The 27,185-nt window shown below is 44.3% G+C and overlaps 1 protein-coding gene across 1 annotated transcript in view; it reads right to left on the bottom strand.

The window, feature by feature from the left end:
• Window positions 1–26,675, bottom strand: part of REEP3 (receptor accessory protein 3) — a 189,120-nt gene extending 162,445 nt beyond the window's left edge. The window contains exon 1 of the mRNA XM_040438869.1: window positions 26,418–26,675. Within this exon, the coding sequence (XP_040294803.1) occupies window positions 26,418–26,449 (32 nt within the window). The 5' untranslated portion in view covers window positions 26,450–26,675. The remainder of the gene's footprint in view (window positions 1–26,417) is intronic.
• Between the last annotated feature and the right edge of the window lie 510 nt (window positions 26,676–27,185).

The raw sequence follows: 27,185 nt of genomic DNA, 5'->3' as shown, positions 1-27,185 counted from the left end.
TCCGCCCCTACCCCTATTATAGTCAAAGGGGACCGAGCGGCAGTACGGGGGCACACATGAACTAGCGGCAGGGTGCATCCGACAGGCTGTTCACCCACCGGAGAAGGAACGCCCAGGGAGAAACAGGGCAGGCTCCTCCCTAGTGTTACCAAGTCAGCGAAATTACCAGGAGACATAGCGGGAGAACAGAGCGGCTCCCCGGAATAATAGTAAGTGCAGTGAGATCCCGGGGCGCCGCTCTACACAGCCTGATAGTTATCTTACAATGTTTGGACGGATGAAAGGTCCTCTTTAAGACCACATAAGAAAGAGGTGGATTCCAGAGATGTTTTTGAGGTGCAGGCGGCGTGAGCGGGCGAGCAATTGAATATAGGGGGGAGAAAAGAAAAGATCAGTGTCAAACATAACACCTTTTCCATTCATTCTACTTTTTCATTCATTTAACTAGCTTTTTTTGCAGGGGAAACAATCAGCGGAGAAGTCTTCTACATTTCTGTCTTTAAGTGGGTAGGTTATAGTCTACGTTAATGTTCTACTATGTTGGAAGAGGTATTTGCTCAGATAACCAATAGCTGCTAAGAGTCCTTCATGCTAATGGGCTCAGAAAAAATACATGGAAAAGTATCAAATTCTACATAGAAAGCAATAAAATGAGATTTTCAATTTCAGAGTGCTGATCCAGCAAATCAATTTATTTTACTTTTAACTTTTTTGAAGTGAAGGACCATTACTTCTTGCTAGATTACTACAATGCCCTATGTTATTATGAGGGGACAAATTCATAGCCCTTAAAACAGAGTAGCTCTGCGCTATTATGTACTCGAAATGGAATTTGCTACATGGCAAATCTCAACCCTTAAGACATTCAATTCCATTTTGGGTGACTTGTTATGAAGCGGTTGTCCTTCTTTTACTCCCACAAGTATAAACCTAGACTGCTTGAGCAGCAGCAGACTTTCTACAGCTACTTGATAGCTCGTTTGTTTGACTAGACGTGCAATTTCTTGTCTTTGTGCCATGGCCGATATTAAAAAGTCACAGGTTAAAGAAAAAATATTCAAACTGTATATAAAAACAAAGTTATAGGGGTTGTTCAGGATTTTTTTTTATTGATGGCCTATCCTCAGAATAGGTCATGAATGTCTGATTCATCCCAGTTGGTGGCGGAACTACACAGCTCTATCCATTGTGTCAGGGGGGGGGAATTTGCCATAGACCTTACATGGAAATTCCCCAGGGGGCCACCTGGATCCTCCTCAAGGTCGGCCAGTGGAAGATTTTGAGGATGTATTTTGTGCTGTCGGCAGTATTTTGTGATTGACTGTGCTATTTGGCTCTGTTGGGGTGATATAATGTGCCACAATATGGTATTGCTGGCCCTGCCTTCCATCAATTTGGACCCGACTACAAAATGGGCCACTTTTAGTATTTTTTCCAGGGCCACTTTAAGTTCCTAGTCCGCACCTGCATTGTGTAGTGGACGGAGCTGGTTACTGCAGCACTGCCTCCATTAAATTCAATGGGAGCAGTGCTGCAGTAACTAACCCTGTCTACTACACAATGGATAATGCTGTGTAATAGTACCGGGGCCGGAGCTACTTCAGAACAGCTGATTGGTGGGGGAGAGAAATTGATGGTATCTCCCGTGGAAAAACAAGTCCTATAAAAATTTTCTTTAATTCAGAAAATGATTTTGTACCATCTGATCATTCAAGCAACTCTAACTTTTCATATGACTCCCCGGAGCTCCACCTAAAAACAAGCTGCCATAGATTTCAGTCTTCTATTACACCAGAAAACTGGCATAGAAGAAGATACATTTGCCGGGCCCACTGGAGTGACCCTCACCATCCTGTCACGCCCCTTTTTGGGGAAAATTGCGAGGGTGGAGTACAGATGGCACTTAGACAATATTCTGTCACAATGGCGTGTAAAAAGTCACAAACACAAGGTTTTCAACTTTTTTACACTAGGAAACTAGTGTAGGGAGATGATAAATCTGTGTTTTTAGGAAACAATGCAACGTTACAGAATAAAGTGTAGTTTACTGTAATGAGGGAGCCTGTCAATATTTTATCCTGGCCGTGGTTAGGGCCACAAGAAACTGCTGATAGGCTCCCTTTAAGAATATATTATAAAAATTCAATATACTGATCAACTAACCAAGACTGGAAGAATTTGATAAATTAATATTCTTTGTCTGAATTCATGTGAGGCTCCAGCATACTCTTGAGAAGACTTCAGTGAACACAAATGTTACCAGCAAGCAGCCCACAGAATATGCTGAATGCCAGACAAAAACTGCGATGCTACGTGGCAATACTGTTAGATAATCTCCCGCAAGAAGTCACACTTCTTTTCCAGATATTTCACATTATCATCATAAACCCTGCAGCATCTTGAAGCGGGTTAAATATCTACACACCCACAGAGCACCATAAAAGATTGCTTCACAGTTCACTGTCTAACACTCTATTAAAACCCTGCCGGGCCCCATGTAAGCTCTTAGAAATCCTTAAAGGGGTATTCCAGTAATTACAAGCTATCCCCTACCCACAAGATAGAGCATAACTATTAGGTCAGCGGAGGTCCTACCTCTGGGAATCCTACCAAACATGAGAACAGAGGCCCGGTACCCCGCCAGGTAAGGCATGCACACGGACTCTACATTCAAATCTATGGTTCTGCCAGGGATAGCAGTATAGAGTTTAGTTATTTCCATCAGGTACCATAGAGATGAATGGAGCAGCAGCGTGCGTGCCCGACCTTCCGCTCTGTTCATTCAAGTCTATTTAAGATTCACCAAGATGGTAATTGACCATTGAAGGGGTTCTCTGGGTCTCAAACCAGAAACGCCTCTTTCAGATAACATTTGTAGAGAAGACACTTTGAGCAGTACTTACCCTTCTATCTCACCAACGATTCCGCAATCCCAGCTGGGATTATGCGACCGGCCGACTGGTTACAGGCTCTTCCTCTGATGTCGTGACCGGATGTGCTCCTCTTTCTTCCTGCTCAGCTGCATAAATGTAGATGTAGCTGAACAGGAAGAAAGAAGAAGAGCACATCCAGTTGAGACGTCTGCAGCCAGTCTGGCCGTCATGTGATCCAAGCAATGGTCGCGGAATCGGTGGAGCGACAGAAGGGTAAGTTCTGCTCAAAGGGACTTCTTTCTGTAGGTTAGCTAAAAAAAGGATTTTTAGGTGGAGGTCCGGAGAACCCCTTTAAAATATGCTGCAAGGCTTCTCTTAGTACAACAAAGAATAATTCCAATAAAATACAAAAGATTTGTACATAAAGTAGTCAACAAAATAGTCTCCAATTCTGTAGTCAAGGAGTTATATTTCTGACCTCAATGTCATCATACAAAATGTGGCAGAAATGACTAGATGCCAACATAAGCTTCCTGGGCACAATCATTACCTTCCACATAGCGTTTGCCAAGCCTCAACATCAAGAATAATAACTCTGTTATTATTCTTGAGAATAATAACAGAGTTGGGACCCATTAATAAAATATACAACCAACCACCATTATACAACCTGATAAGCAAGGATTCATGTATTTTCAATGAGGAAGCACTCATTTATGATGAGCCATTTCTCCATAACGTACACGTATACAATGATTACACAGTATACTAACCTTTGCACAAAATTAATTTATAATTTTTTACTTTGTTGGCACTTGAATCCTTTGGGTTTTTGCCATCACTTTCGACGGCAAGAACATTGTAGCATCCGTTGCTAGTCTTGCCGTCAAAATGTCAAAGCACCTGGATCAGAATACTTTGCTTGCAATTAAAGATTTAGCACAGCCACTGAGTTATTCAATAAACTGTATCGGTATAGCGCCACCTGTTTGTTATTTTCCTTATTTCTCTGTCCAGCTCACTAAGGGGGGTCACACATGCTCAGTTCCATCCTTCTACTGCCACTAGCTGTATTTACTATTAGAGGCTGTGACAGCTGCACAAAGAAGAGCTGCACAAGAATAGTCACGCCCCCTGAGAAAGGCCACACACCCCTGAGCTGCCAGCTACAAATAAATCTAGCACCGCAATTGCAGCACTGAATGGGGAGATCTCTCGATCCATGTGAAGTACAAGACTGGTTCTGGCTTTGTTAGAATGAGAAATACCATATGATGTCCGATTTTCCCTTTTTACAATAATCAAGAAATAACGCCTTTAAAGGGACTCTGTCACCACTTTCTAACCCCCCCTTTTCAAAGTATTGTTATCTGCATGGCGCCCCTGTGATTATAAATGTGTTGTTAGAAGTTAAATTCGCCGTCTCCTTTTGATAAAAAGAGCTTTTATCTAACCTGTCAATCTTCTTGATAAGGTGCCCAGGGCGTTTCTTTTCGTCTCAATCTGCCGCCCGCCGCCGCCACCGTTGGTGCCCAGCTCCTCCCCTCATGCTTTCAGCGCCGCCTGAATGTAATCAAATACGCCTCCGGCTCTCTCTGTGCCCCCTCCTCCTTTTCAAAGATCCCGCGCGTGCGCACAGGGCTGTGCCTGATGCGCCCGTGCGGACATTTACAATCAGCCTCATTGAGCGAAGTGCGCATGCGCGCACTTCGCTCAACCTCCTCATCAGACGAGCACTGCAGCCTGCTGCAGTGCTTGTCTGATGAGGAGGTTGAGCGAAGTGCGCGCATGCGCACTTCGCTCAATGAGGCTGATTGTAAATGTCCGCACGGGCGCATCAGGCACAGCCCTGTGCGCACGCGCGGGATCTTTGAAAAGGAGGAGGGGGCACAGAGAGAGCCGGAGGCGTATTTGATTACATTCAGGCGGCGCTGAAAGCATGAGGGGAGGAGCTGGGCACCAACGGTGGCGGCGGCGGGCGGCAGATTGAGACGAAAAGAAACGCCCTGGGCACCTTATCAAGAAGATTGACAGGTTAGATAAAAGCTCTTTTTATCAAAAGGAGACGGCGAATTTAACTTCTAACAACACATTTATAATCACAGGGGCGCCATGCAGATAACAATACTTTGAAAAGGGGGGGTTAGAAAGTGGTGACAGAGTCCCTTTAAGTCAATAGAGTCTGTTGGCAATGGATCTGTCACAGTGTGATGGTATCCATCTTTAAAAGAAAGCCATAACGTAAGTGTGAACAAAAACCTTATATAATAGTGCTCTAGTAGTGAACAAATTATTAACACAGCAAAGAAAAGTTTTCTTCTGTGCTTGCTGAATATGTGGTTTGCGTTACATGGTAGGTGGAGACTAGCTGCCATCCACTGTGCACAGAAAGAAGAGGAGAATCTGCTTCCTAAACGTCTCCTATTCATTTAAAAGTATGCCCCAGGATCATGGTGGACATTACAGAGAAGTACTGACCTTCATAGTTGTGAATAAAGCACTTGGGCTGAGATATAAACTTCCTAAGTAGCTCCAGCAGTCTGTTTGATTGTGTGCGTCTCTGACTTCCTGCTCACTCCTCCCCCCTCTCCTCTCCATAGACTTGTATAGACCTAATATGATACTTCAACAGAGCTGGTCCCTCTGGAAAGGGATTAAAAGCAATTTCAAACAGAAAAGCAATTATCAAGGAAGGGGGGGGAGGCAAACAGCTAATAACATGGGAACTAGACATTTCTCACTGATAAGACATATTACAATGTATCTTGTGGTTGCTTGTACTATTGATTTATACAAAGTTGTGTGAAAAGTTAGTGACCATTTAACATCTACCCAACTATGAGAAAGCTCAGCCTACATCTGACTTTGTTTCCCAGGCTTGCACTGAAATTTCACTGGACAGATGGAATTTGTCACTGAAAGTCTACCAAGTCTAGACATGTCACATGATGGATAATAGTACAATGCACCACTCTAATCTCAACATTTTCTTTATTTTCCACCAAATTTTGTAATCTCCTTTGAAATGACTCACTTTACCATAAAACTAAGTTAACTGGATGGAAAGAAAAGTAATACACGGAGGGTATAAGTTAAAGACGACTTGTAACCTCTCCTGACATGCCGGTTTTAGTAACTACATGCATTTCCCATGTATTATCATTTCATATAAGTCTAAGCTGTGTCATTCCCATATTATTCCTACTAGATGTTTATGAATTGTCAGCAGTCTGCAATAAAGGCTTACTTGGGTGTTACCAGTTGGGGGCTGTCCCTGTACTATCTGACACTATCTAACCAGTGCGGCCAGTGGCTATGCAATCCTCTGCGCTGCCTCCTATTGAATGGGAAGCAGAAACCAGTCAATGAACCGCACGGCCACCGGCGAAATTTCTGGGTCTGTGCCAAAAGATGGCATGTGAACGGTCCATTATACTGCAAGTCAATCATAAGATCCTCCAAACTCTGACAAATTAAAGGGATATTCTTGACACAGACATTTAGATATGCCATAAATGTCTGACGAATAGGAGTCCCAACAGCTATGTGAAGAAGGTGGGTCCATCATATCCTCTCCTGCATGGTAAGGTGACCACCGGCCACAGCATCCAGGTGGAAAATGAATGGAATAGATTGAGAGGTGGCCGCACTTGTGCGCATCTCACTTTATTTACTATGGAAGTCACAGAATCAGCAGAGGATGAAGAACACTAGTTCTCGACATAGCCGAGAATCCCAGAGGTGGGAACCCCCATAGAACAGACATGTACGACATATCCTGTGGCTATGCTATGCTATATATGTTTGTGTTAGGTGGTCCAAACACTCATTAAACTGAAGTGTACACAGCCATATTACAGATTTGTTTTGTGACAGTGTAAGAGCCATTAGTAGGCCTCCAAATGTATTAGACCTAATGAAATGTTTCCTAGCCAATGGTTAAAGGGGTATTCTGGGACTTAAAGGGGTTATCCGAGACTAAGAAATGTCCCCCATATGCCCGGGCCCCTCACACTGAATATACTTCCCTGGCTCGCCGCTCCTGGTTCCCGCACCGCTGCTGCAGCTTCTCCCCGTACGCGGATGAAAATATCCGGTGTTGGTGGGGTTCAGCCAATGGCAGGCGGTGACGAGCCTCCCTAGCATCACAGGTGACGGGCGGTGACGTCACCCGTGATGCTAGGGAGGCTCGTCCCCCGTCACTGCCTGCCATTGGCTGCCCCCCGTCATCGGATGTTTTAATCCGCGAACTGGGAGAAGCTGCAGCAGCGGTGGGGGAACCAGGAGCGGCGAGCCAGGGAAGTATATTCAGTGTGAGGGGCCCGGGCATATGGGGGACATTTCTTAGTCTCGGACAACCCCTTTAAATATTGACCTATTCTCAGCATAGATCACCAGTATCAGACCAGCGGGGTCCAACTCTCCCGCAGCTTGTGACATCATGTCCATTGGTCACATTCAAGTAAATGTGATTGAACTGTAATACCAAGCACAGCCACTATACAATGCATGGCACTGTGCTTTCTCTGCAGCCTCTTCAAACAGCTGATCGACAGAGGTGTCGGGAGTCAGACCCCCACCCCCAGATACTGATGGCCAAGCCTGAGGATAGCCATGAATGGCTCCCTGTCAGGCTCAGTTTGATTGACAGGTCCTTCCCTATTTGTGTATGCAGAGATACCTGTCAATAGAGCCAAGCTTGATGAGAGTAGCCAGAGGGGGGATCGCCCACATGACTCTTCTCGTTCCTTATTTATATTTAAACTATGTTTGCTCTTATATTTGCAGGAGCCTGCGGGTATTTTTATGCAGTAATTCAGGCAGCATGAATCTACTGAAAAGTTCCCTTTTGGTGCAAAATGAGGATCCTCAAAAAGTGCAGATGACATCCATGTGATGTTCACGTTGCATCTGTTTTTTTTTTTTGTGGCACCATTGTAACAATACCTATTCTTGTCCACAAAAGGACAAGAATAGGACATGTTCTATCTTTTTTTGCGGGACTGAGGAATGGACATACGGATGTGGACAGCACAGATAATGCCATGGACCGCTGGATGCCTACTAACTACAAAGGGATCCAACGGCTGAATGGCCAGACAAAAAGTTGTACATGAAGGACTTTTTGTATGGACGAAAGCTGGGACGCTCTAAGCACATTATAGGCTTTCTAGTTTTTGGAAACATCAATAATAAATCACTGAGATGATATGATCAGAGAGATGAATTAGGCATCCACCCATTCACTAAATATGGAGGTGATCGGCTCTGACCTGTTAATAGAAGGCTATTAACCTATGACAAGAATACCAAAGAATGCTTGATTACATTTTCAAAAATCTCAACATATTTTCTGGAGAACGATACGACTTATCTGACCTGCCCAATGATGACTACATCACTAAGTCATGTCTACAGGACGGGATTACGGTGTGTGTGGTTCAGGAAACACGCTCCAGAGTCCACTGGGCGGACTCAGCGATTGGGAGCCATCTCTGTGTACAGTCATACAGTAAGGGCTGTCCATCGCTGATCACACTGCCCACCGGACTCCTAAGCCCAGAATGAGCAGGAATTAAAATTAAAAACAATACAAGTTATAGAGAATCGCTCTCACAAATCTATAGATAGGACAGTTGAGCTCCAACATGCTTACTCCTTATCAGGAGGCCCCATACATATATTAGATGATTAGCCAAAGTTGCTGAAATTGGCAGGTTCGGCCGACATGGATCTAAGCTTTAGGCTGAAACCTTCTGGCAGCATCTTATCTCCTTGCAGAAAAAAGGGTTGGGCATGCTGAAGGTCAAAATGTGCATTCCATATGCCACTAGACAACTGGCATCCTGGGCTATCATCTTCATAGTGTATTTTTATTGATTTTTTAAGTTAATATTACAGCCATAACCCGGGAACCAGGAACAATATTGAGCATTCAAGCCATGGGCAAAGGCATTAGTCAAGGGAATAAAGGACAGGATTCGGATTCCCAACATAGCAAAGATTGTGACGTATCCACACCGGGGCCCACGACAAGATTCCCTCAAATTATATAAACATGGCATTCATTCACACTTAAAACACACAAGCACACACTCCGCAGTACCCGCTCATGCCGACACTGCTGTCGTAGCTTGGGCCTGGGCCCACAGTTCCTAGATCTGCGCAAATCGATCAGGTGTCCCCCTCGCTGCATATGTCCAGCTCTGCGGAAATCCATTGAATCCCCTGAGTCACAGTAGGAATCATTGGCAGTTTCTAAATGAGGCGGCATCCTGGGCTATCTTACAGATTGCATACTGCCTACAATCGTATTAAAAGCAAGTTGTGAAAACCAAACGAACCTCTTCTGCGGGCACTGCCAAGGATCACATCAACATGGGGCATATGGTTCCAATAGCTTTATTGTCAAACAATAGAACCATATACCCCATGTTGATGTGATCCTTGGCAGTGCCCGCAGAAGAGGTTTGTTTGGTTTTCACAACTTACGTCTGATTTCAACACCAGCACCCGCTCTTTGGGCGCAGGCAAGAACCCAGGCTGCAGCCAAGCCCCCGAATGCTGGTCGGGATATATACCAGCAGGAGCCTGTAAAGCTGCTGTGACTCCCTCACAACAGGATCTGGTAAGCGAACTACAAACTTATATACTATACTGTTTCCAGCAACACCTCACATGAGGCGCTGTCCTCTCTTTTCTTTTTTTCTCACTTTACAATCGTATTAGGTCTCTTTCACACGTTCAGTGTTTGGTCAGTGATTTCCATCAGTGATTGTGAGCCAAAACCAGGTGCTAGTCAAAAACACAAAAGAGGAGGAAATCTTTCCATTATACCTTATCTCTCTGTAGGCTTGACTAATGGTTTTGGCTCACAATCAAACACTGACCATTTAAAGAGGTCTTATGCTCCCAACATAAGGAGAATGGTTGACATTAGCAGGAGAGTTAAAACAAGGTTACATCCGTCTCCAGTTTCCACATGTTCACACCCACCTACATCTGGAAATAGTTTTCAGATCCTCTGACAAAATAAACAAGTCGTAATGCAGAAGGATGAGTCAAGCCAAAATCAGTTCAGTCACACAAAACAAGACTCCTTAAGGGGGGTTCTCGGCCTCAATAAAAAGCTTATGTCAGGCAGGACTGGGGTAAAAAATTTTAATAAAACAACCCTCAATCACCTTTCCAGGTGCATGTCCGTTCCAGCACCGCACTTCCCAGCTGCCCCTATCAGACAGGAAGTGATGGGTAGCCATTCTGGGAAGTGATGTGCCGTTCTTGCACATGTGACCACTGAGGCCATTGATTGGCTTCAACGGTCTCGTAACCAAAAATGGGTCAACATAATGCGTCTAAAGGGGATCGCTGACAGGCAAAGTGCTGGAACGGAGCGCACCTGGAAATGTGAGTGAGGTTTTTTTTTGTAACATGGCCCAGCCTTTTAGTTAGGCTAGACAACCCCCTTAAGAAGAAATGTTAAAGTGTCAGATGAATGGTTGCCTGGAAAAGTACAGTCAAAACAAAAAGCCATTCCAGTATGTGCTGGGTACACAGCCACATTATCCATCATACGTTCACTGCTGGGACAGAGGCCAGGGTCCTCCTTTGAGGACAGTGAACAAAACTTGTTGGCTCAAATATAGACATCAATGGCTTTCTGTACGAGGGAAAGTCTGCAAATGTAATCAAGAATGGATGGTCATCCAAGAAATCTTCCACGTTGTTTTATCCCACATTAAAAGGTTGTCCAGCACTTTAATTTCTTTCCCCAAAAGTTGACAATGCTATAAAATAACAAATGGAGTAATACGCACCTTACCAATGCCCTGCTTCATCAATGTCTACCACCCTACTCATGCTCTACGTTCTGCTAATGACTATCATCTTACATAATTCAAACTTTCCACCCCAGTCTTCAAGACATTTCTTGTGCTGCACCAGTTCTGTACAATGTGCTACCCCCAGACATTCCCTAATCTAACTCGTCTACACTTAGGGCCCTTTTATGGGTGCTGCTGAGTATATGACCAATTATCGGGAAACAAATGTCCATATGTTGTAATAGGGATGAGCAAATCGACTTCGGATTAAACATCCGAAGTCGATGCGCATAAAACTTTTCTTCAATACTGTACAGAGCGAGCACTCCGTACAGTATTAGAATGTATTGGCTCTGATGAGCCAAAGTTATTACTTCGCAAAGTTTATACTGTAAAAAAAAATATTTCCCGAACTGGGGTTCAGTTCCAAGGTACCGCCTTGGAACTGAACCCGAGTTCAGGAAATGTTTTTTTACAGTATAAATCAATTTCTGAAGTTATTATACGAAGTCTCGCGAGACTTCGCGAAGTAACAACTTCGGCTCATCGGAGCCAATACATTCTAATACTGGAAGGAGCGCTCACTCGTTGTAACAATGTGTGTGGAAAAGTGCTGAAAGGGGTGTAAATTTAACCCAAAGTCCTCAGCTGGGTGAGAAAAAGAGTGTCATTTTCTGGAGATGTCTTGTTTTTTGGACTAGTAGGTAGGTTTGGCAGTAGGACCTACCAGTCCATCCCCGTACTTCAGTACAGCTATTCCCCTAGCCTGAGAAAATCCCAGGTGAAGCTACTGGGATTGTTACTGGGGAATAAATAGAGGCCTCAGAGCCTCAGTCAGGGTCAGAGCATGGTTTCTGTGAAAAGCCAGATCCCCTCAACATGCTGAAGGCATAAGTGAGAGAGAGAAGTTCCCTGTAATAGTTAGTGCCCAGACGGGCAGGTGTTTATTTGATATTTTAATGTAATGCTTTATGTGCTGTGGCTTCACCTAAGTGACGGTTAACTTGGATGCCCTGTATAGTTTTGTGCTGGAAAATAAAGCACCTGGACTTTAAACCCCAAAGTCTGAGAGTCTGTCATTGTCGACCCCACCACAAGTACACAAATCATCGACAAATCAGCAGCACCTTGCCCCGTATAAACAGGATCTGCTGCTAAGAATATTTAAACTGCACGGTTGGTGGGGGTGTTGGTACAACTGGTCACATTAATGATCCTTTGTTCCCCATTCACTTTGCATCAAGCCGTGTGAAAGTTCCTTTACGTTAGTGCCGATCGACTTGTATATCATAAAAAAAAGCTGGCATTGGCATGTGTAACAGGATACTCAACCTCTCCATTTTATCTAGCTGATGACTCTATATTGTACATATAGTACGCAACTTTATAAAAGATGGCAGGGTCATTGTACAAAACAATGTAAGAGTTTGGCAAAAAAAATGGGCAACCCCTTTAACCCTTAAAACTCTTCCAAGTTGATTTCCTAGGCTATTAGTGGTTTGGTAAAGGGGTTCCCCGGAGTTAAATAAGAAGTACTTGACAAATGCAGTTTACAATAGGAGTTACTACAATACTTTGCACCTATGTATGGAAATGTTTATGTTGGCATTTAGAGCTGGACACACTGGCGTACTTGTCATTAAACCCATTGACGGACACTACAGTCAGCACCTTCCCATCATGGAATAGCTTCTTACAAGAAACAGTGAGTTTCACTCATCTGCACAGTACGGTGGTATAAAGTAAATTTTAGGTTTAGTGACTTTTTATTAGATGTATACTGCAGTCCCTCGCTGCATCCGCTAATCTTCTGGGCTGCGGCTGCAGGTGTTCACAAGTGTCACTGGTCATAACACAAGGACATCAATAGGAGAGCCGACTGCAATTCACACCTGGGATTGCAGGTGTTTGAGTGTCGACTGCCACATGTGATGAGCTACTGCCCAGCCACAGAAAGAGAAAAGACAAGAGCTCCAGATGTGTGAGTAAAAGAGAGATAAAAAAGAAACATTACACTGGAGAACAGTGCTTATAGTGAATATATATATTTTTTTAATTCATGGGGAAAAAACCCTTTAAGCGAACAATCTTATTATTTCGTTCTGAGCCTTTTTGCAGAAAAGCTGGGCTGGACAAACCTGTTTAAGGGCTCATTCAGATGGCCGTATGCTGTCCGCAAAAATGTGGATCGTTTTTTTTTTTTGCGGACAGTTCAGCACGTCCGCAAGAAAACGGATTGCATTCCGCATTTTTGCGGACCCCTAAACCTCAATCGGGCCACGTCCTGATTTCCGCTGACAAGTATAGGACATGTTTTATTTGTTTTGCAGAGCCGTAAAACGGAATAAAGGGGCCCCATAGAATTGAATGGGTCAGCATCTAATCCGCAAAAAAAACGGATCTGAATTTTTGCGGACAGCATATGGCCGTCTGAATTTCTAATATACTTTGTTTCAATTTTCACAATTCTTCCACAGAATGTTTCATCCCCGAGCTGGATACCACATACTAGGCCATGCTCTAAGTAAGCAGTATGTGCATAAAACAAGAAACGCCAAAATATGGATGTGACAGAAAACTCCAGATGAAATCATATAGGGTCCCCTAGAAATCTATGGGTGCACCATTACAGCCTTCTGCAACTCAGTGGTCGTAATGTGACCATGTGCATGGAGCTTGGAACAAGGTGACTTTTTTTTTAACCCTTTTCAGACGCATTACAGATACACCTTGTAGAAGTCTATGGGCCCGTACTGCACCTCTGTATGCCTCTAATTTATTTCAATTAGATATTGAAGGAACCGCGATGTTGGAAAGGGGTTGGTCGAAACACCACATGTGAACCAAACCCAAGAAGACCACACGATGAACTTGACAAAGATTATACAGATTACAGAAGAACGTAGTGAAACCAAGTCACACATTTTGTTGTTCTGATGATGTAAAGCTTTAAGGACACATTCCAGAAAAGGGCGTTCCTTTCACAAGAGGTTATTAAATCTCTTAGGAATCTACATGCCCAGGATGGGAGTACAGAAAGGAGGGAGGACATGACAAAGGCTAATGTTCTCATGCCAGGACTCACTTGGATAGAACAGGTCGACATTTTGTGCTTTGTATAAGGAGAGACTTTTCTTCTGTGCGCTGGAAGCCACCATGCACTTCTTGTTTTCACCTGTATGAAATACTTTGGGCAGAATGGACCACAATTGTCAGAGACTGAGGCCCCTTTCACACGAGCGAGATTTCCGTACAGGTGCAATGTGTGAATTGCGCGCCTAGCACCCGCACTGAATCCGGTGTACACGAGCGTCGTTTTTCAAGCATCATCTCAGCTTTACGTGAAAATTGCAGTGTGTTTTATATTCTGCCTTCTTCACGCAGCCCTGAAGTGAATGGGGTTTCCGTGAAAAATGCATAGCATCCGGATGCAACACGGACACGGTCCGGATGCAAAGCATTTTTCACTGATGGTTGCGAGGAGATGTAGATTTCACGGGCAAAACTGAAAAAAATAAAAATGAAACACTGAACGCAAGTGCAGACAAAACTGACTGCATTTGAGTGCAAAACCATCAGGTTTTTTTTTTTTTCGTGAACAGATCTGGACACAATCGGTATCGTTCCTGTGGAAGGCGCCTAAAGGTCCTTTACATGGGACGAAACAGCAGCAGATTGTCAGGAAGGAAGTGTTCCTTCCCGACAATCGTCTGCACATTAGCGGAGGAGAACGCTGCTATTACATGCAGCAATCTCCTCCACAGTACATGGGGGGGAGCGATCGGTAATGCCATCGCTCGTCCCCATACTGAGTAGTTATTACAGTAGACTAGCTGATTGGAGCGGGTGCAAGGCGTCAGACCCCTACCGATCAGATAATGATGGCCTATTCTGAGGAATGGACAACCCCTTTAAGGCCCAGTACTTTACAATTCCCTGACTGAAACAAGTACCTGATTACCAGACTTTGACTGTGTACACTTTTTATCAGTATAGTTCCTTCTGTTAACAATCCCATAAGCTTGCAGTAAATATAGGCAGAATACAGGTTGCTTTAAAGAGCAGCCCGTATGTAACATCACCCTAAATAGAGGATAGACCCTGACGTCTTTGTTACTGATAGAAATATCAGATACACTATAGAATAAACCAGAGGATTATTGTAGTCAGCGTGTGCACAGCCAAGCAGGTTCGTGCTTGCAAAATATCACAGAGCATTACTGAATCAACATTACATAACCCGGGTGAGTCGGAGCAGGGAAAGTTTCCAGCAAAATAAACAAATGTTATAAGAAAGCCTGCAATATATAAAGGGCATCTGTCAGCAGGATCAACCCTATTTAACCAGCCATAAGGTCCAGAAAAGGTAACCATGCTGACTAAAAACCATACTGTTCTTCCAGTGATCAGCTGCCGCATTTAGGAGATAAAAAGGGTTTTTAGAAATATGCAAAATTAGGGCTTAACAGCACTGACGGGCCTTAGCCACTTGGAGCACCTAAGCTCCTCCATTCTGCTTCCCTGGACACTACCCCCTCCAGGCAACCAAGTGGAGGGAAGGGCGAGTGTCCAGGGAAGCAGACTGAAGGAGCTAAGGTGCACCATGTGGCTAGGGGCTGCCCTCATTGCACTTAGGCCCTCATTTGCATATTTTTAGAAACATATTTCTCCTATATTCAGCAATGGATTGGAGAAAGAAAGTTATGCTTTTAATCAGCAAGGTCAGTTGCTTTAATAGGGTTGTTCCTGCTGTGAAATGTCCTTTAAATATTTCCTGTTGCTTATACAGCACCAACATATTGCACAGCACTGCGAAGAGAGTGTCAATTTGAACTGAATTCAGCTTAAAGGGGTTATACGTGTTTTATTTTTATTTTTAAATATTACCTTGTCCACCATGATGTGTATTACAAGTATTGCCGTATGATGATGAACATCACGCTTCTAGATGAGCGCGGTGCTCCCTGGTCTAATTAGGTTGCTTCCACTTCCGGGATCACAAGCCAAAAACCTTCAAAAAGGCATCAAAAACTATTTTTGCGAGTTTTTAAAAATCAGTGGTGTGAACCCTAAGGCTAGGGCTACACGACGACATGTGTCGCGCGACACATAAGGCACAACTATACTGCAACATGTGTCGCGCGACATTGATGTCGTGACAATTTTTATAATGATAGTCTATGGTGTCACAATGCGACATGCTGCGACTGCGATGCAACAGTCGCAGAAAAATCCATTTTGGATGTTTTTTTGCGACTGTCATGTCGCATGTTGAAGTGCGACACCATTGACTATCATCATAAGAATTGTCGTTGTGTAGCCCTAGCCTAAGACTGACAGATGGGATTCCCCTACGTTCCTCATTGTCATCTAAGTAACCCCATTGTGTCCTTTTCCCCACAGTAGTCACAGCAATCCTTTGTTGCCCCACCCGTCAGAGCAGTGCCTAGTGTCCCCCATCCACATTAAAGGGGTTCTCCAGGAATAAAGAAAATGAAAATACTTAAATATTACTTTATTATAAATATATTCCCAAATACCTTTCATTAGTTATAATGGCTTGTTTTGTCTGCGGAGCAATCATCAGAAGAAATAAAATGGCCGCCGTCCTATTAGTCCACACAAAATCTGTCCTAATCTCACAGAAGGACAAGTTACTTCAGGACACTGAGCTAAAGAGCTGCCTCATCCTTCTCTCTGCTCTGCTTGTCAGGAATTATGATCCTGAATACAGCTGGTAACATCTTCTGCTGAATCTCTGTAGGAATGAGGAGACATGAAGTACAGAGAGAGCAGGTGGGTGTCATCGACGTTCCCGCGACAGGTGGCAGGAGATCGGTGAGACTGGCAACACGTGGTTTGATCTGACATGTTTTCCGTTTGGATCACGGCTGAGTTCCTTGTGCTTCCATTGCTCCTTTGAAGTTAAGTCTTTCCTTTCCCTTTTGTTTGGGTTCTGTGTGTTGCATTTCCCTATTGTTTGTATTAGGCCTGATGGAGACTCCTGTTCATTTTTCCTTTTGGAGGAACAGGTAGTCTCGTCCCTGCCATTAGTACCAGGGTCCAATGAGGCTAGATAGGACTCATGGTATTCCTGCGTATGAACTCACCTACCTTTGGAGTCTGTTCATACTGGTAGTCAGTTAGGATTTTGGTTAGGGTTTTCACTAGGAGGTGTCCATTTTCCTTCCCTAGTTCTCAGGCCTGACTCCCTGTGCCCCCCTTCCCTCCTATGCTCGGTGTTGGGTTTCCCTCCCACATCAAAGTGTGACAGTGGGGTGTAGTAATGAGCAGCAGCTCTTGTATGTGGTCTCTATTACCACAGTCTGTTCTGTCCGTCCTCTCTGTACCTCATGTCTCCATATGAACTCCATTCCTACAGAGATTCAGCTGAAGATATTATCAGCTGTATTCAGAATCATAATCCCTGAAAGGAGGATGAGGCAGCTCTTTAGCTCAGTGTCCTGAAGTAACTTGTCCTGCTGTGCGATTAGGACAAGTTTTGTGTGTACTAATAGGGCAGCGGCCATTTTATTTCTCCTAATGATTGCTCCCCAGACAAAACAAGCCATTATACCTAATGAAAGGTATTTGGGAATATATTTATAATAAAGTAATATTTAAGTATTTTCATTTTCTTAATTCCTAGAGAACCCCCTTAAGGCCTCATGCACAGGGCCATGCTACTTTTTTGCGATGCGGACAATTCACTGACCCATTCAAGTTGAATGGGCCTGGATCCGTCGCGGCAGCCGCACAGGCAGTGCCCGTGCATTGGGAACTGCAAATTGAGGTCCTCGATGCATAGAACGGCCGAACAACGGCTGTGTGCAAGAGGCCTAACACTGCCTTACCCCCAGCAGTCATCAGTTCAATAGAGTGCAGACTGATAGATGGATATGAAAGCTGAGATGTCTGTTCCTGTCACATAAGATCTACTGTACATCATGTATTTTGCCCAGTGAACTCAGACAGAAGACACTTTCACTTAACAAGAGAGTGGCCTTCACTAAAACATATTCCCAAGTTAATAAAGCTTTGGAAACTTGAACTTTTGACATCGGCACCTTGGAACCACTTATAGGATGAGTCAACCAATGCGGGAAATAAGAGGATGAGTTCACCGGGAGCCTGGCGCTGTAACCTGAACTGATGGAGGTTTCACGGCTTATAAAATATATATACCGGATGGTTTCGTGGGGCTCTCTTACACTCTGCATCATTTAGAGGTCTGACAGCATCATTCTTCTGGATACACACGACTGATCCACCAGGATCCGTCATCTAAGCAAATATAACATATGGGCTTGGCTGTGCCCAAGAACATACCAGTTAGGGCTCGTTCACACAAACGTATTTTGCGTTCCGTATACGGACCGTTTAATGCGTTGCGCATACGGTCCGTATATGGAACCATTCATTTCAATGGGTCCGCAAAAGATGCGGACAGCACTCTGTGTGCTGTCCGCATCCGTTGCTATGTTCCGTGGCCCCGCAAAAATTATGAGTCCTGACCTATTGTTGTCCGTTTTGCGGACAAGAATAGGCATTTCTATAATGGACCTCCTGTTCCGTTCCGCAAATTTCGGAAGGCACACGGGCGGCATCCGTTTTTTGCAGATCTGCAATTTGCGGACAGCAAAAACCGGCACAGTCGTGTGAACAAGCCCTTAAGGCAACTGTCCCATCTGGAGAACAAAAATTATATATAAGGGTCTATTCACACGACTGTATTTTTCTGTACGCATCCGTTGCGCAAATTTAGCGAATCGGATGCGGACCCATTCATTTTAATGGGGCCACAAAAGATGCGGACAGCACTCTGTGTGCTTTCCGCATCCGTTGCTCCGTTCCGTGGTCTGCAAAAAAAATATAACCTGTCCTATTTTTCTCCGTTTTGCGGACAAGAATAGGTAGTTATATCAATGGCTGTCCGTGCCGTTACGCAAATTGCGGAAAGCACACGGACGCCATCCGTGTTTTGCAGATCCACAATTTGCAGACAGTATACCATGCGCTGTCCACATCCACACTTCCGTTCCGCTGCCTGCAAAAAAGATAGAATATGTCCTATTCTTGTCCGTTTTCGAGGATAAGAATAGGCATTTCTATCATGGAGATCCGTAAAAAACGGATATGGTCGTGTGAATGAACCCCTACGTCGGTGCCTTTTTTCCTCATATCTTCTTGTTTGGATGTTTTTTAGCTCAGTGTCATGTGATGTTAAAGGGGCTGTCTGGGCTTTTACTGTTGATGACCTGTCCTCAGGATAGGTCATCAGATCGGTAGATCAATAGTAAAAGCCTGGACAACCCCTTTAAATACTTTTGCTTTAAAAATTTTAATTAAAAAAGAAAGTAAAAAAGTGTTGTTGCAGTGATTTTTGTATTACATTTTTTTTATTCAATCAAAAATTACCGTAACACAAACCTTCTAACAAAGCATTTAGACAGTGATGCGGGGTGTGGGGTTGTAGCAGTGATGCTACGCTAGCTCAGCTCAGCTCCATTTAGACAGACCTGTGATCTGTGACTACAGTTTTGTTATAGTCTACAGTGATTGTGAGGTAGTCTGAGACACACCCCCTGTCTCATCATTGGTTGAAGCTGCTGCTCACCCCCTCCCATGCAGCTCTGCCTCTTCTGATTGGAAGTCAGAGCATAGAGAGCTGCTTCTAATACAACAAGGACAAACTGATTATAAAGTATAGATTACTAAACCACCAGTGAGAAAAAGCTGATTACCATTAATATCAGGTCATTTCTGCCTCAGATGTAGGGGAATGAGCCGCGCCTAAAGCCACTTCTCCTGAACTCCTCATACACATGCATGATTTTTTTTTTCTGGTGTTTTTCCCATAGGCTTCGCTACATATGATGAAAGATGCCTTATTTTTAAAAAAAAAGCTTGAAAACTCTGAAATAAAATTATGTGTGGAAGAGACGAAGTTCCATTTTCACTGTGCAGCGCCCCTCCTGACCAGTAACCGCAACCACATGAATTGGCTGATTCCTATTACTAACGATGTAGGGCTTCTGCTATAGTAATCAGGGCTCAGACCACCCACCAACATGTGCTTAGAATACACCATAACTTATAATTAACGGAGCATTAAACACAAAAACATATATCCCAACACTTCCCTCATTTTCTCCTTTCCTTGGATACCATTCTGTCTCATATTACAGTATATAAAGAAATCTTCTCTATGTGTTCAAAGAGCTTCAGATTCACTTCAATGGGGCCGCAAAAGATGTGGACAGCACTCCGTGTGCTTTCCGCATCCGTTGCTCCGTTCCGTGGTCCACAAAAAAAACATAACCTGTCCTATTCTTGTCCATTTTGCGGACAAGAATAGGCAGTTATATTAATGGCTGTCCGTGCCATTCTGCAAATTGCGGAACGCACACTGACGCCATCAGTGTTTTGTGGATCCACTATTTGCGGACTGCAAAACACACAACGGCCGTGTGCATGAGGCCATACTCACACAATCAGTGAGGGCAAAATGCTGCTGACACATTGGTTTTGTCCTAAGTTCACAGAGATGAGCCCTTCCCAAAAATATCTGTAATCTATTCTTAAGCTGGGAAGTAGTGACACCTTCCAAACTATTTCCCTGCCCTACATCATCCCAGTTCTCACTAGATGTCAACCTCAGACAAACGACCAGCAGCAAATGCTCTACATTACAGTCGAACCTGCTCCCGCCAGCAACATGTGTACATAACATTACTCAATTATCTGCAACTCAGGCCTAGTTCACACAATCGGTGTGTACGGGCCGTTTTTTTGTGTTCCGTATACGGAACCATTCATTTCAATGGTTCCGCATTAAAAACTGAATGTGTTCCGTAAGCATTCCGTTTCCCCGTTCCGTTGAAAGATAGAACATGTCCTATTATTGCCTGCAAATCACATTCCGTGGCTCCATTCAAGTCAATGGGTCCGCAAAAAAAACGGAACACATACGGAAATGCATCCGTATGTCTTCCGTATCCGTTCCGTTTTTGCGGAACCATCTATTGATGTAATTACTGTATATGCCATACGGAAAAACGGAACGGAAACACAACAGAACTTAAAAACAGAACAACGGATTCGTGAAAAACGGACCGCAAAAAACTATGAAAGCCATACGTTCGTGTGAACTAGGCCTCAGTCCTAGTTCATATAAACCCCAAGGTGAATGAACTCTGCAGAGATAAGTGGCCTTGCCCCTTATCTAAGGAGAACATTAGATAACAATGGGCTATAATACAATAGTAGGTATAATAGTTATATAAACAAGGTGAAATCATGTAGATGATGCACGTCATTATCTGTGACCTCAGAATGTCCCTTTTAGGCCCCACGCACACGGCCGTGTCTGTTTTTTGGTGTGCAAACCACCAGATCTGCAAAATACAGAGGCAGTCCATGTGTCGTTCACATTTTTTATTTTTTTGCGGACCCATTGACTGCAATGGGTCAGTGGTCCACATTTTGGGGACATATTCTATCCTTTTGGATATACGGATGATGAAAGCACAGGGATTATCAATGTGCTTTCCGCATCCGTATGTCCTTTCCGCTAAAAGACAGAAAATGTATTATACTTGGTCGTAAAATGTGGACCATGGACCCATTGAAGTGCCGGGTATCGGACCCCTGCCGATCAAATATTGAAGACCTATCCTGACGGTAGGTTATTAATATAAATAGCAGGACAATCCTTTTAGGTAGTTACTAAAACAGACATGTCAGGAAAGGTTAGCGGTCCTCTGTACACTCTCACTGAACTTTGAAAAAACTTTTGACTTGTTACAGAGACATATCAAAGGTTTTGATCGGTAAGTGCTGAGACCTCCACCGCTCCTCGCTGAAGGTGACGGACTCAATAGAAAGTCTATGGGCCCGTTTTGAGGACAGAGCGAACACTGTGAGTGCTTCTCTCTCCTCGTTCTACCAATCAGCAGGGGTCTCAGCAGTCAGACCCCCACTGATCAAACAGAACTGTGGAATCAGTAAGCCAAAGTTCTGACTCCGACTCCTGAATTTTTTGACACTCGACAACTCTGGTTCAGACTCCATAAATGGCCAATAATTTAGAAGTAACAAATATACTGTAGTAAAGTGGTGACATCAGGCTCCTTATTAATATCATGTAAGTAATTAAGCTACTGAGGTAGCACATAAACCATATTCATTGGAATACAAGTTCTGAAGTTCCTGAAGAGGATGACGGACTCAATAGAAAGTCTATGGGCCCGTCTCGATTCTGTTCCCTACGGCGAGGACAGAGGGAACACTATGGGAGTGCTTCTCTCTCCTTGTTCTACCGATCAGCAGGGGTCTCAGCAGTCAGACCCCCACTCATCAAACAGAACTGGGGAGTCGGTAGGACAAAGTTCTGACTCCGACTCCATTTGTTTTATGACACTCCAACTCCATAAATGGCCAATAATGAGGTAGTAACAAATTACATTACTGCAGTAAAGTGGTGACATCGGTCTCCTTCTTACTATCATGTAAGTAATTAAGCTACTGAGGTAGCACATAAACCATACTTATTGGAATCTAAGTTAAGAAATTGCTAGAATTTTCTACATTTATGTAAGTAAATATGCAATGCACTATGCATTTAGGAACTGGAAAATACTGTTATACACTTACCAAATGGGGTGTCCAGGTTCATATCCCTATTTTCACCCAGGCAGCCCCTCTGAAATGCCCCGATGATCTCCCTTGCCCCACTCTGGATCGCGCAGGCAAGAGCTTTTTTGTTTATATTTTTACACTGCTAGGCAGCGTCTTCCACCTAGCAGTGTTGCCGATGACGTCACCGGTTCTGAAGGCAGGATTTAGTGCTGCCCTAGCCGTTTTACAGGTTAGGGCAGCACTAAAGCCCACCCATTAGTGCCGGTGATGTCACCGGGCTCACTGCTGGGTGGAAGCTTTCCCCATGGAGAGCCCGGTACGTCAGTGGATCTCCAGATAAAGATGGCCCTGCACTGAAAGCATCGGAGCATGAAATGGAAGGCTGCCTGGGTGAACCTGGAGTCCTTTAAAGGGGTTTTTCAAGACTTTTATACGGATGGCTTATCCTCTGGATAGGTTACCAGTATGTGATTGGTGGTGGTCCACATGGAACGACTCCGCTGCAAAATTTCCATGATAGAAATTCAGCTGCAGGTTTCTCTTAAAGGGGTTTTCCTGGATTTTGATATTAATGGGAGGGCAATATAGGAGGTGTATCATCCGGAATCTGTGTGTAATCCGGAGCCGGAATGTGGAGAGACTTCGATACGTTCATGTGAAAGAGGCCAATGGGTAGGTCGGCAAAGGATGGAAATGCCACCAATTTTAACTGGGGATAGGCACAGGTAAGGCTAGGTTCACACCTGTAATGAAGGATCCTCCTTCACAGATTCCGTAAAATATGACTGAAAAATAGGGCAGCATGCAGCACTATTTTTCCAGTAAAATGAGGGCTATCATATTGGGACCCATGGACACCTGTGCTCTGATGAACCGGCATTGCCATGATTTGTTTTCCTGTTCCTATGATGGAACAGAAAAATAGACATGGGGACGCAGATAAGAAGAACCGCAGCCGGCAAGTAGAGGAAACTTCACAAATTTCATGTGCACACTGCTGTGGACCTTTTCTGCATGGAAATCGACCCGCGGTGCAGATTGTAGAGTCTGCGATGGCGTTCACACCTTTCAATGAAGCAGGGTGGTAAATCCGCAGTAATAGCCTCATGTGACACATGCAGCTGTGAAATCCAGCGTGGACCACACCTTACACGTTGTCAACCTGGGAAACCTATTTCCCAGGTGTAAAAGGGTTAAACATGGAACAGGGCAGGCATTACACACACAGTCAGGAGAGATATAAGAAGGCACAGAAGATCCTAAGCTTTGTACACTGCACCCAAACTTCACAACGAACTGTGAAAAACAAAACCATAAAAAATAAGCAGCAAAGCACAAAACAACTAGTACACAAAGCGGCAGGAGGCCCGGCCCTCCACCTAATCCTCAGTGACGTCATCAAAGGTCCTATTGCTCACAGATGAAGACAGAAGAGAAGCCGGCTGCGAGAACAAGTGGATTAAGGTGAGTTACATTTTTTTATTTATTTTTTAACCCCTCCAGCCCTATTGTACTATGCATTCTGTATTCAGAATGCTATTATTTTACCTTATAACCATGTTATAAGGGGAAATAATACAATCTACACTACAACTACACTACAACTAACCCAAACCTGAACTTCTGTGAAGAAGTTCGGGTCTGGGTACCACAGTCGGTTTTTTACCACGCGCGTGTAAAACACATTGCACCCGCGCGATAAAATCTGAACATCGGAACGCAATCGCAGTCAAAACTGACTGCAATTGCGTTCCTACTCGCGCGGGTTTTCCGCAATGCACCGGGACGCCATCCTGACCTAATCCGGACACGCTCGTCTGCAAGGGGCCTTAGGGCAAAACTGATCCGTTTTGGACCGCTTCTGAGAGCCCTGAACGGATCTCACAAACGGAAACCAAAACGCCAGTCTGAAAGTAGCCTTATTCTTCAGTGTGCTATGCACTAACCCATTCATTTCTAAGGGGCCATTCAGCAAGTTATAGAGAATGTCCTATTCTAGTCTGTATTTAAAAAGGCTATGCTGATACATAGCCAATTACATAGACAATCTTATGATTGTCTTTTACTCATTTTGGGCTAAAAATAATTTTTTCAATCAGTCTTTATTAAGAATTTTCAGCAGTTTTTGTGATAGATGGACACCGTCGGGACAATTTTTTATGATTGTCTTTTACTCATTTTGGGCTAAAAAGCATTTTTTCAGCATTTTTTGTGATAGATGCAGTTAAAAATCAGTCTATTTGCAGAGTGTCCCTCCTGGTCAGCTGACGGCTCATAAAAAGCATTATCTCTGATCTCCTGACCTCATCCAAGGCTACTTTCACACTAGTGGCAGCCTTCTCCGGCAGGCTGTTCCGAAAGGTGAACAGCCTGCCGGATCCATGCTGCCGCTAATGAACGCGTGCCGCCATGTCGTAGTTTTATTCCGGCCGCCTCTCTGGAGGAGTGTTTATGAGATCAGGAGATCAGAGATAAGGCTCCACATAAACCGTCAGCTGCCAGAACTCAGGAGGGACAGTCTGAAAATAGACTGATTGTTAACAACATGTATCACAAAAGCTGCTGAAAATTCTTAATAAAGACCAATTGAAAAAAACATTTTTTTACCACAAAATACAGTGTCCATAGCCTTTAAACTGGTTTTCCAAAATTTTCATACTGATGACCTATTATCACGATAGGTCATCAGTATCTGATCGGAGGGTCCGACACCTGGGACCCCCACTAATCAGCTGTTTGAGAAGGCACTGGCGCTCCTGTGAGCGCCGCGGCCTTCTTGCAACTTACCAAGCACAGGGCCGTACATTGTATAGCGGCTGTGCTTGGTATTGCGCTCAGAAGTGAATGGCTATACAATGTACAGCGCGGTGCTCGGTAAGTTGCGGGAAGGCTGAGGCTCCTGAGGATAGGTCATCAGTATTACAGTCCTGGAAAACCCTTATAAGGGCTCATGCACATTCACTTCAATGGGGTCACAAAAGATGCGGACAGTACGCCATGTGCCGTCCGCATCCGTTGCTCCGTTCCGTGGGGCCACAAAAAAATAGAACATGTCCTATTCTTGTCTATTTTGAGGACAAGAATAGGTATTGCTATTACGGGCGACCTGTTGCGTTCCACAAATTGCGGAATGCCACACAGGCGGCATTGCGAAGGCATTGAGGATCAGCAATTTTTGGACCGCAATACGCGGTCGTGTGACGAAAATAACCCTTTCTATTGATGGGAGAGAGAAAAATAGGGAACGCATATGGAAGGAATCCAAATTCCGTGGACTGAAGTACGTACCCCGGCCGTGTGTATGAGGCCTAACAGAGTTAGAAATAATCGTCATATATAACCTGGCACCTATCCAACTGCAAACCAGAAGCACTGCACAGCAATGGCCTCCAACCTGTGGATCTCCAGCTGTTACGAAACCCTGCTGGGAGTTGTAGTGCTCCAACAGCAGCAGAGCCACAAGTGGGGGCCATAATGCTATGCACTTACACCATCCTATATAGGTGACAGCTCCGCAACCAGAGCCAAGTGACATCTGCCCGGCACATGGTCACTTTCCTGCCATATAACCTCTACCCATCCAGGTCCATGTCCAGGGACTCCTACCAAATGGGAAGTTGTCGCTGACTTTTCATTCATTTTGATTAGATGACATCACACGACCAGAACCGATACAGAACCAAATCTGCAGGACTAGAGGCCCATCCACAAAGAGCACAACACTGAGCAATCCTTCCGAAGACCACCCCAATATAGGAATCACACATACTGATCATCATAACAGACAATAGTCCTAGTGAACCAGCAATAACATGTAGGATATAGAAGACCGGGTCTCAGCGGGTCAGAACCAGAACCTTCCTAGATTTCCTATTTATAATGGGATGTCAATGTATATTTGGATATTGCTCTGTGTAGACGGGTTGTACTATGGTTAACGCTATCAGATAGGATGATAGATACAGAGAGAGAGAGATGATAGATTACATAGATAGAATGAATATCATTTCCCATACACCAGTAATCAGAGAAGGCCAACAATACATGACTGGAAACCATTGCAATCATCGGGATGACTTACACCACGGCCTTAGAGATGATCCACGACACCATCTTGCTGACAACGCTGGCACCGCCCGGGATCTAACCTGGCACAGGCTACTCCCCCTTCCCCCCCTGACGGCGGGCACTGCAGGGTCCCCCAGTATCCGGAGCGGGTGGGGGGGGGCACACAGCACGGCACGGCCCCGGGCCACTTGAACGGTGTGTTGTTGTTACTGTAGGTCCACGATCCCGTGAAACTCTCCTACGTCACTCGCCCCGCTCCCGAATTCTCGGCTTGAAAGCGGAGAAAAAAAAAAAAAAAAGAAAGAAACGAATAAACCCCGCCCATCTGCGCCCTTCTCCGCTGCCTGATTGGCTGCTGGAGGAATTCCTGGCCCGCAGCCCGGCAGCGCAGAGTGAAGAGGGCGAGGGGAGGGGGAGGAGGGGAGTGCTGAGGTGTCTGGGAGCAGAGCTGTGTGCTGCCGGCACGGGTAGTGGGGTGTGACCGCTCCGCAACCTGCAGGAGACCACTACCCGTCCATCTATTATATGTCTATATATCTAATCTATCTATCTATCTATTATCTATCTATCTATCTATCTATCTATCTATCTATTATCTATCTATCTATTATCTATCTATCTATCTATTATCTATCTATTTAATATCTATCTATCTATCTATCTATCTATTATCTATCTATCTATCTATCTATCTAATATCTATTTATCTAATCTTCTATCTATCTAATCTTCTATCTATCTATTATATGTCTATTTATCCATCATCTATCTATCTATCTAA

The sequence above is a fragment of the Bufo bufo genome, chromosome 6 (genome assembly GCF_905171765.1).
Source record: "Bufo bufo chromosome 6, aBufBuf1.1, whole genome shotgun sequence".
In the NCBI taxonomy this organism is placed as follows: Eukaryota; Metazoa; Chordata; class Amphibia; order Anura; family Bufonidae; genus Bufo; species Bufo bufo.
Note: the sequence above shows the minus strand (reverse complement) of the source record. Positions and strands in the feature narration are given on the sequence as shown.